This window comes from Pelodiscus sinensis, chromosome 11, assembly GCF_049634645.1.
Source record: "Pelodiscus sinensis isolate JC-2024 chromosome 11, ASM4963464v1, whole genome shotgun sequence".
NCBI lineage: Eukaryota > Metazoa > Chordata > Testudines > Trionychidae > Pelodiscus > Pelodiscus sinensis.
The window spans coordinates 24,454,137-24,465,571 of NC_134721.1; the positions used below are offsets into that span (position 1 = coordinate 24,454,137).

The window sequence follows — 11,435 nt, forward strand, 5'->3', positions numbered from 1 at the left end:
CTCCACCTGGCTAGGTGTAGTTAACCCCTTAATCCCCAGGCTGCTGGCTAACCCTCATAATCATGACAGCCTTGTCTTCATCTTTCCAGCTGGTGGAGTTGGAGGAGTTTGCAGCTGCAGTGAAGGAGAATGCAGAGGCGGTGGAGGAACGGCAGGAGACCGATTCTATCCCTCTGGTAGATGACATCCGCTTCCACATCACCAGCAACGTGCAGACTTACAGTGCCATCGAGGAGGCCAATCAGAAATTAGAGGCACTGGAAAACCTCCTGGCCAGCATAGGACTTGAGTGCTGAAGTCTGTAAACCCTGCTGTTGGATGCGGAGAGCAGCCTGTGTCACCTCCAGAGGGTTGCATGAGAGTCCAAGAAGATCTAAGAGTCAAATGAGTTTTCTTTTTTCCTCTTCTCCATCCCACACCCCCTCCCCGCATCTGTGGTTTGGTTTCCTTTTAATTCATTCATGGCTGGACACCTGCATGTTTATTTTTTCCTTCCATTAATAGGATCCCAAAGTGCAGCCCAGATTGATAGTGCTTGTACGATACAGCGCTGGGAGGGAACTCACAACCATGTGGCTAATGGAGCTGTCTTAAGGAGCTCAGTGACATCTGGCCCATGGAGATGATTCACCCTCTTAGCCAGCATTGCATTTCTGCATTTGCTCCATGCCAGGGTTTTTGTATAGTTCTACAGGGGACAAGAATGGATTATGCTGAGTGTAAAGGAATCTATTCAGATCAAACTGGCTAATCTTTCACTATCCGTACTATGAGGAGTTAGTGGAGAGGATGGTACTTTAATGGGACACATGATGTTGCTTATAGGGGCACTAGCTGACCTCAACTGCTATTCCACAAATCAATGGGCTCCTCCAAGTGTTGGCACCTGCATTTACACCCTCAGGGTAGTATGGACATTTAGTTTTTAAGTCCCAAATATAGACCTGTAGAGAGCAGCAGGAGAGAGACCCAGTCTCCTAAAGAGCCAGTAACTCTTCAAAGGCACTGATGTAGAGGTACTGCCCTTGCCTCACTCTAACGGGGAGGAGACTCCTTTCCTCTCACAGTTCCTCCTTATTCTTTTTTTGGCCTGTTGCGAGGAGAGACTTATCAAAGTTTTAAGGGTGGGTGACAAGGAAAAGAGCTTTATAAGGTCTCTCTTCATCTGTCCTGCTCTTTTGTCTTCTGCCTGTGCTCAGGCTTAAAAACCTTGTTTTCCCAGAATGCTCATTGTTCATTCTTGCAAATGTGTTTGGGGGGTTCTTCCTCTGCAGTAGATAGTTATCTTTTGAAATCTGGTCTCCCTTGGCAATTAGGGAGGGAAGATGCTGCTTTATTTTTCCCCTTTTCTCAATATCAGTCAGCAGGCCACAACTCTCTGAGCCCTACTCCCTTGTTGTTTCAGCCCTTCCCTGTAAGCAAGCCATCCTTTCTCATTAGATGTCCCTTTTTAGTGTTGCACTGTTTCTAGATACCCTCGGAAATGGAAGTGTAGCAAGAGTTTTATTTGTAGCTTTGGTTTCTGTGACTGTGTGACTGGAAGTTGCAATTTTATGGGAAGTTAGGATTATGAAATGACTTTAGGTTGGAGTCAGTGATCCTGTGTGCTGATGCTGAGTAATATTCCAAAGAGACAGTATTGTCAGCGTGCAGGACAATTACATCCTCTCTCTATTAACTTATGAGTAAGGTCAGGCTATTTTATTGATGTTGGCTAGAGACAGGAAGGGCATCTATAGTCATAAAATTTTACCTGCTCAAGGATGGACTATGGTTACTAAACTTTCTGGAGTTGTCATCTGAGTCCCATGAATTCATTGTCGGGTTTTCCCAGAGAGCAAAGCATGGAAGCTTAACTGCTCTTACCCTTTAGAGAGTCATAGGAAGCGGGTGCTTAATGGTGAGAGGCATAGCACAAAGGATGTTTTGTAATGTTGGAACTGCAGCCAAGGACTTTGCCGTGCTTTGTGTTACTAATTCTCCTCTGAATTATCTCCTCTGAATTATGTCCTATGTGAATCTTGATTTGTCGGGAAGGAAGTGGAGTCTTTCTTCTGGACTGGGGGCCTAAGAGGGAGAAAATTGGGCTGTATTAGTTACATGGGGAATCCTATAAAAATGTTGGTGCTGTCATCACCGTAGGATGTTGCAAGTAACTGCATGATGCAGTGGTTTAAAACCACACCCCAGCGACTTGTGCTTTCCTGTGTTGGCCCTGTGCATTGTTCATGCAGATAGGTGATCTGGGTCCCCATCAGCTCCTCTGACCATGCATCTGGTAGCATTTTTCAAACATATGCAAGGAAAGAGATTTAAGTTTCCCTGAATGGCAAGGACAGTGTTACATGAGCTCTATGCTGTCCTTTACCATCTGCTAGCTTGACTTCTGACATGGCTTGGACAGCTAGTGAAATTGTATTTGTTGGTCTTGGTTTAGTCATGATTATGAAGTTGCTACATAGTTTGGCTAAGACTGTGTTCCAAAAAGGCTGTGTTGGTAGAGCAGCAGGTATTGCTTGCCAGGGTTGAGCTGTATTGGTAGAGTAGTGCATAGAACAGATTAGCAGGTCAGGACTGAAATGTGTTGTCAAAGCTGGGAGTTTTCAACTATGTACTGAAGAGGGTTCTCTTTATCCATATTTATGTGGTATGTCCTGCAGACCAGGCAGCTTTGGGGAGAGTATTTCTGGAACGCCCTGAGCTATTAGAGCAGTATCTGCCTCTGTTTCTGTTAGAAATTCCTTTGCGGGAAGCAGGTACGTTTTCTGGCTTGGTTTTTGCAAGTAGGTGCCAGTATCTTGGTTCCATAGTGTGCATGCCTAGTCGTGTGTGAGAATGGGGGCATGGGAAGAGAAACTGCAAGTTCTGCTCTGTAGATGGGTGTATATATCAGAACATCATAGGTCTGTGAACTTCAGTATCCAGCTACAGAGCACAAGACTATCTTTGACTGGAGAACGGAATGACAGAACAATGAAGTTCTGAGAGCCAAAAGTAACCTGGGCTGTGAAGCATGTCTCAAACCTAAGATTTGGGGGGAAGGGATGGTTAGAAGACCAGTACTAAATCCTTGTATTCTGTGTCATGGGAAGAGGGTCAGTGTTTGTTCACCCTGTGAAGTGTAAGGCTCTTTAAAGGTCCTGCAAAACCTGTCATTCAGAAACAACATTTTAGCTAAACTGGTACCATTTACCTTCATACCTTCATTTCTCTTCCCTTTATTGCTAAAGATGATTTTGTATATAAGCATGATGCGCAGGTTCTTATCACTGCTTCTCTGCTCCTGCTGTATAACTTCCTCAGTCCCCTGCTTGCAACACAACCTTCCTTTCCACAGCAACCGTTGTGACCTCTCCCCCTCCCACCCAGAGGACTACAGGCCACACTAACTTAGATGGATTTATACCAGCTATAAATTTGACTTTTGCCCTTTAAAGCATGGTGTGTGTTGGAAGTGAGATTCAAGAGCAGGACTGTTGAGAAATTCACTACCTTTATCCATGCAGGTATCTTCACTTCAAGTAACGAGAAATGGTTCAGAAATGAACGAAATGGTAGTCGGACAGTTTTTGACATTCCCCCCCCCCCCCCCCCGACATGGCTGTTACTAATTATGTCCATTTAAGTGGAGAACTACTTAGTAGATGATCACTTTTGGGATAAAAGGTCAATGTGGCATTTTTATTTTCCTCCCCGGTAATGCAGTTCTGTTAAATGTGCTGGCTGACCTCAGAACTGAATTCAGAACACCTTTTTCTATCCAGCGGTACGTAGTGGTTCAATCTCTGAACTAAACTGGATTGTCCAGTTACTGAGTATCTAGGTATCCTTCATCTCTCTGAAAAACAGATGAGCGGGTATTTAACAAACTCCTTAACTGAAAAATAAACAAAGTGGTTTTGTAATGTGTTGAACTCACTTCAGTGTGGCAAATAACTTGCAAGATTGGAAAAATTAGGATTTCTCTTCTGTCTGTCTTTTTTTGTGTTCTGCTGTCCCCATCCTCTTAATTTACAATTAGCAATTCGTTGAAGTAAGAAAACTGTACAGTTTTATCAGAGCAGCAATATAATACAAATATTTGAAAATGTAATGTGTGAGCATGTGTGCAGCAATAAAAATATATATATTTCACTATGCCTGTTTCTGCTGTGGCCTGTTTGTTAATGACTTAACATTCTCAGTGTGTTATTTCTGAAAAGACCCAGGTGGTACGTTTATCCTGCACTGCCCATTCCCACCCACCTACCAAATAGCCTTTTTCTGCTCTCAAGCAGTAGGGATGAAACATGTGTGCACCCTCTCCCTCTTCCTCCCCCCCCCCCCCCCCGGGCCAGTCATATAATCCCTGATACAACACGAGTGAAGAATTGAGAGTGGTTTTTTAATTTTACTCCTCAGATGGGTTTTCTTCTCTCCATCCCTGGAATGTCTTGCCTTATTACTATTGCACTGTCTGGGCCAAATTCATCCCTGGGATAATGCTATTGACTTACGCTGCAGATGATTTTGACACATCACTGTACTTGCGGGCTCTCCCTGAGGCACAAGTAATTTCACGGACAAAACCTAAAGCTTATGGAAGTATCCCAGCTGCATCTCACTCGATCTCCCCTTTAGGCCCCATGTGTAGCCAGATGGCTAGAACATTTCTATAGCAAACAGTAGTGACGTGTCTTGTAAAGGTGTTGTGCACCTACAACTCCCATTGACTTCAGTGAGATTGTAGGTGCTGAGCACCTCTGGAAATAAATACCAAAGTGCTCATGAACAACAGAAGAACAGAACCCTTTGAATTACTTGAAATAGACTGAAGGGGCATAGTTTTGAAAAGTTCAGACAGTGGTAAGTCTTCAGTTTGATTTGTACCAGTTGGACAACAGCGCTTAAGAAGGCTGTTCATAATGGAAGTGAAACTTGCTGAGAACCTGGAGTAAAAGCCTTAGATTTTATCTTATACCTGCTCAATTATTGTATATTGATGCATTTATGGTCAGATTCTAAAAACAGCACATTCTCACTTATCAGATCTCATTCACTGTATGTTGATAGATTCTTCTGCTCTAGTGATTGACATTACGTTTTCTCTGTATCTTGCTGCTGTTTGCACTGTAAAGTGTATACATTTCTGTGAGCAGGGAGCAGTTTTGGGTTAAATGTAATTAATAGTTCAGCTGGTGATGTACATATTCTAGTTGTGGAGTCTCTGCCAATGGTGAAGTTAAAATCAGACGGTGCTCTGACTCCCAGACTCCAGAGGGAGTTTGGGTTACTGGTAGTTAGAGGAATTCTTGGAAGCAAAACAAATCTGACCTGGAGGTTAGAGACAGGGCCCACATTGGAACACTTGTCAGAGTAGAAGCACAATTTAAACAAGGACTTTATGCTTTTCCAAACTCTTTCTTGTCTTGGAAGACAGACAAGAGTCAAACAGAGACTGAACTCCCCTCCTGGCAATGTTAGTGGCCCTTCAGGGTTGTAGTTGTGGAATGTTGTTGGAAGTCTGTGTGTGTGTGTGTGCGCGTGCACGCACACACACACACACCTGTCTACCCATAATCTACTTCTTTGATAGATAAAAGGGACATTGGTTTCTAGGGCTGTCAATCCGGTACCTCTCATGAGCATTAAATGCACATGACACATTAAGCTTAGAAATTAGAGGTGCCTAGAAAGATGACATCAGTTAAAAAATGATCAACTTTTTTTGAGGGAGGGACCTCAGCAGTATTGCATTTTTGGTGGGGGATGGAGAGCATTATGAGGCACTTCTCCCATAGTGCGATGAGTTTCGTCTGACTTAAAAGGGAGTGTGATACCCAGAAATTGCTGAAGAATAAAGAAGGGAATTTGGAGAAGAAATTCAGTGCCAGCTAATAAGGTAGCCATGTTCCTGAGACAAGCTCTGAGAGGAGAGAATGTAAAAGTTCCCCTTTTCCCCAGTGTTAGCTGACTAGGCTCCAGAATTGAAAAAGACCAGGAAGCAAGTTCAGAGAAAGCTCCAGGCTCTCTCTCTGATCTCAAAGCATGGTTCAAAACAAGCTCTCTTCACTAAAAGAGAGGAAAAAGCCATGTGTGGCTGTCTGAATTATTCCTATAGAAGCGGGGGCCTAGCTGCTGCTCGCTTCTTGCTAGGCATGCTGGGAAAGGGGAGGAGTCTTTATATTTCAGGCTCTTCTCCTTCTCAGTTAGTGCTTGTGTGACGGGGCACCAAGGCCCCGCACTGAGACCCCAGGGGTATGCGCCCTGGCTGTAGTCTGTACCGGCCGTGCACCGGCTGCTCCCGGGCAGCGGCTCAGCTGGGGAGTGCCGCGGCTCAGCTGGGGGCGCCGCGGCTCAGCTGGGAGCCGCCGCAATTCGCCAGGGGAAAAGCCCCGCCAGATGCAGGAAGGTGGGGGGAGCCCAGGTGCCGGCCGAGCGGCGCAGGGGGCGGGACGCACGGTGGCGTCCCGACACGGCAGGGGTAATAAAACACTCCCGTCGGCAGAGGAGAGGGGAAGGCAGCAAGAGAGGGGCGGACCCGTCAAGAAGGGGGTGACCGCCCAGGACGGCCTTCCGAGAAGGAGCAGAGGTGAACAGAAAGGGGAGGAAGGAAGCAGCCCAGGGCAGGGCGGTGAATTAGCCCGTGGGCTGACGAGTTTAGGGTCGCAACCCCGTCAGCCGGACTGAGACTGCAAGACAGTCTAAGTCCTTAGGGCCCTGGGCTGGGGCCCGTGAGTGAGGGCGGGCCCGGGTCCCTCTTCCTCCCCCGTGTCTCCCGAGACCCCGGATTAGGGGACCGCGAGGGGGCGTTATACACCATTAACAGGGCAGGAGCCCCTAACTTAAGGAACTAAAGGGATCGTGAACGAAAGTGACGGGTGGGACAGCCTAGGAGGGTCCACCCCGTACTCCCCTTGCCAAGGGGACGAGACCCGAGCCCGTCACAGCTTGGAAGAACTGCTCCCAGGAAGAGTGCTGTCAGCTGGGCTGAGAAGGCCCTGGGAGATAAGACTTGTAGAATCTGGAGGGGCTTTTCCACTTGAATAAGCTTTTATTTGGATTGTGTATTTATACTGACGAAACTGGGGATTTGTATCCCTGTGTATTTAGGGGAACAGGTCAGTGTGTTAGGGTATAGCAATCACCCTATTAAAGAATAGGATGAAGAGGTTTTCTTATCCCTTGTTTTGGGGGTCAGGAGCATTCCAACACCCTTATACTTACTTACAGGGAATTGCATGAAACATGACACTGATCAGCTGAAAGAGAGAATCTGTACACAAAGAAATCTGCACTTTGGGAAAATAAAATAATACCGCAGAAAGAAATTCTCTGTTCAGATGAAGAATCATGTCATTGTCGCATTTACTGGAAAGATCAGCTCGGTTCTCACATAATTGACATCTAAGAAATGAGCATTCTAACATAATCCAGGCACAGAACAGCACAAGAGCCAATATTCTACTAATTTCATTAAAATGCTTCCATAACAGTGGAGCCAGCATTCTGCTGCTCTAGAATTGATTACTGCCCTCATACCAAGAGGAACTTTACCAGGTAGTTTTAACACCTAACATGTCAACTGCATTGATTCCTTTTCCCTCTCTTCAAAAACACTTGAGAAACTGAGAACACAATGCAAGATGGACAGGACGGTCTTTCAGAGGGGCTCTTGCTTTTAAGACCCTGTTTATTTTGGGCCCTTGAAAATTCTTAGAATGTTTTTTGCAAGAGATGAGTGTGCTGAGCTTGGTTTCCGGGTGGAGTTTCAGCTTGGATAACTGTTCCCATATAGGGACAGGTAGGTACAGCATTCCTCACTCCCTGATCTAATTTGCTCTGTAGGGATGGTATACGCTGCTGACCTGTTGTCAGAAGGAGCAAAACTAGAAAACGAGTTATTCCCTACTCTGCTGTAAAGTGGTGAGCATGCTCTCAGTAATAACAAATCTTAAACTCAGAACTTGGTGGGTAAGACTTTGTCTCCTCTGGGGGGGTTGGAAAAAAAATTTACATTGGTGCAGTGCCCCTTACAGGTGAAAGCTGTGAGAGCACTGGTGTGGATTCAGTTCCCACTGCCAGTGGAATTATCCCCGTATCTCTCACTCGCTTGCATGAGTTTAGAGGACACAACAGAAAAACATTAGTAAGTGGTGGATGATATCGCCATTAGAGATCCTAATGTTGTTAATGGAGGCATAGTTCCATTGGTCTTAGCAGTGGTAAGAGGCTTCTTATCAGAAAACCAGCCCTGTACAGGTTGAACCTCTCTAGTCCGGCATTCATTGGTCCAGCGACATCTGTGGTCACGCATGATTTTAGTTAGCTGGATGTCCGCTTTTCATGGGTGTGGCTAAGTTTTCTGCAAAAGCGGCGAGGAGTCCTGTGGCACCTTATAGACTAACTGAAGTGTAGGAGCATAAGCTTTCGTGGGCAAAGACCCACTTCGTCAGATGCATGTAGTGGAAATTTCCAGAGGCAGGTATAAATATGCAGGCCTGACTCAGGCTGGAGATGATGAGGTGATCCAATCAAGGAGGATGAGGCCCGCTTCTAGTAGCTGATCTGGAGGTGTGAATTCCAAGAGAGCAGAAGCTGCTTTTGTAGTTAGCAAGCCATTCACAGTCTTTGTTTAATCCAGAGTTGATTGTGTCAAACTTGAAGATGAACTGTAGCTCAGCAGTTTCTCTTTGAAGTCTGGTCCTGAAGTTTTTTTGCTGCAGGATGGCTACCTTGAGATCTGCAATTGTGTGTCCAGGAAGATTGAAGTGTTCCCCTACAGGTTTTTGTATGTTGCCATTCCTAATATCTGATTTGGGTCCATTGATTCTTTTACGTAGGGACTGTCCAGTTTGGCCGATGTATATAGCAATGGTGCATTGTTGGCACATGATGGCATATATTACGTTAGTGGATGTGCAGGAGAATGTACCAGTGACAGTATGGCTGATCTGGTTAGGTCCTGTGATGGTGTTGCTGGTGTATATATGTGGGCAGAGTTGGCACCGAGGTTTGTTGCAAGGATTGGTTCCTGAGTTCGAGTTATTATGGTGCAGTGTGTAGTAGTGGGTCTTTGCCCATGAAAGCTTATGCTCCTACACTTCAGTTACTCTATAAGGTGCCACAGGACTCCTCGCAGCTTTTGCAGATTCAGACTAACACGGCTACCCCTCTGATACTTGACGCTAAGTTTTCTGTGGCCCCATAAAGTTTGTTTACTGCCACCAGTCCTGACTCTCAGGGTATGTCTACATTACAGGTTTCTTGTGCAAGAAGCTTTTTGCGGAAGAGATCTTGTGCAAAAAACTTTTGTGGAAGAGAGTGTCCGCACTGCAAAAGTGCATCGAAAAAGCGATGCGCTTTTGCTCAAGAGTGTCCACACTGCATTGCTCAAGAGTGTCCACACTGCATGGATGCTCTCTCGAAAGAAAGCACGGATAGCTATCCACAGAATGGCCATCAGGGCACCTGTGCTTTTTCCTCTTTCCTGTCTTTGTGCAAAAAACCCCTGTTGCCTGTCTACACACACCTTTTTGAGCAAGAACTCTTGCGCAAAAAGGAGTTATTCCTTGTAGAAAGAGGAATACCTACACCGGAAAAAAACCCTCTCTTCTTTTGTTTTACTTGCACAAAAATGCGCTTGAGGAGTGAATGCTCCATGAATTTTTGCGCAAAAATGGCTGTTTTTGCGCAAAAACTCTGTAGTGTAAACCTAGCCTCAGTGTTCTGTGCTGTTATTTAGGTCTAATTTACCCCAATGTCTTCTAAGAGCCCAGTAAGCAGTGGAAGTGTTGGGAATTCTGCTATACAATATTGACCTCCCTTGGTTTGGCAAATTCTCTGGTTTGACAGCAGTCAGGTCCCAAGTGCTGAGCTAGCAGCTCACACATAATGTATTCCTAACTGGGCATTTTATACAGAGTGCCTCTTTAATTTTAGAAGAACTTCGCATGTCTTGGGTTTTTTTAGAAGGAAAAGCCAATTTTTAATTAAAAACAAAGAGTCTAATCTTGCTGTCTTTAGTAAACCTAAAGTTTCATTGACTTCATTGGTAACTTTAACTAAGAAGGGCATGATTTGGTCCATAGTCTTTGAGCAGCTGAGTCTTGTTTTAGCCTCTCATTATTGGAAACTTTCTTAAAACTTGAAAATATTTAAGGAATAGTATTTAATGTAGTCCTGACAGTTCTTTCTTAGCTCTAAACCCTCTCCTCTGTCCCTCCATACTTCTCCTCTGTAGACATTTTGTTGGGAGATGGAGTGAATGCTTCCTCGGCTAGAAGGATCACCTCCTTCTGGGCTAAATAGATTTCTTTGCCAACTTTCCTTTAATTAGATATTAGTTCATATCTGCAGATTCATACAAACTCTTAATTGACCTCTTAGGAATTTTTTTCATCTGGATATCTGGAAACAGTCCAAGCATCCACTGCCTAACTTAGTCCCGGGGAGAGAGAAAACTAATCCAATGCCTAAATTAAACTCTTATTTCTCAAAGAGTCATGAAGGGCATGGGGCTGGTCTGTAATAATTTATGTATGATGTATGAAACCTGACTATTAGGATAGTTACTGTCTGGTTATGTTGGATTACTGGAATGCTAACTATAGGCATATGTTGGTTTAGTTTAATAGGTACTGAAGCTAAGAAACAAGCAGGAAGGCATCATAGTAATTACTCTTTTCTCGTATGGTGTGCTTTGTTCCAACTGTTAAGATTAAATAGTACTTTAGCTTGAGAGAGCTGGTCAATGGATACAGATGCTGTCATGACCCCTAGAGCTGTAGGTGTGGCTTTCAGAAACCCCCAGCCCTGAAAGAAAGCCCTGACAGAGTTTGCGGGCAATTTATTACAAAACTAAGGCAACCTGTTAGGGGAAAGTGAACAAAGTTTAGGCCTCCTTCAGTTTCTCTTCTATCCCAGTCTCCCTTTGGCAGCTATGGGCAGACTTTAGACTTTAATGGTGGAGAGAACACCCTGAAATGTAAAATGCTTTTTAGTGATGAGTTGGAAGCTTCTGTGATTTCTTTTTAAATAGGTAATAAGGTGCAGGTGATACTGTTTATAGCTGGACTTTGCAGAGGAAATTCAATAGAACTGGACTTTCCATAGCGGAGTTTCCCCCCACCCTGCCCTGGTACTTTTGCAGTGCTCCTCTATAGTGCCAGTCTCTTTTGACTGGGATCAATCAGTGCAGCCTACCAAGCAATGGCAGTCCCCCTTGGGTGAGGGAAGGACCAGAGAACAAAGATAACCAGATCACAGCAAACAAAAAAACAAGTACAGGTTGAACCTCTCTGATCCAGAACACTCTCGTCCAGAAATATCCGTCATCCAGAATGGTTTTAGTTAACTGGATGTCCACTTTTCATGGGTGTGGCCAAGTTTCCTATAGTCCTATAAGTTTGTTTACAGCCACCAGTCTTAGCTCTCAGAGTTCTATGCTGTTATTT

General features: G+C 44.7%; 1 protein-coding gene across 3 annotated transcripts in view; it reads left to right on the top strand.

Annotated features, from left to right (window-relative positions):
* The window catches only part of ABTB1 (ankyrin repeat and BTB domain containing 1), a 55,082-nt gene extending 50,943 nt beyond the window's left edge, over positions 1-4,139 (top strand). For all 3 annotated transcript variants that reach the window (XM_075938800.1, XM_075938802.1, XM_075938801.1), the window contains one exon: positions 90-4,139. In XM_075938800.1, the coding sequence (XP_075794915.1) occupies positions 90-296 (207 nt within the window). In that variant the 3' untranslated portion in view covers positions 297-4,139. The remainder of the gene's footprint in view (positions 1-89) is intronic.
* Positions 4,140-11,435: the final 7,296 nt, after the last annotated feature.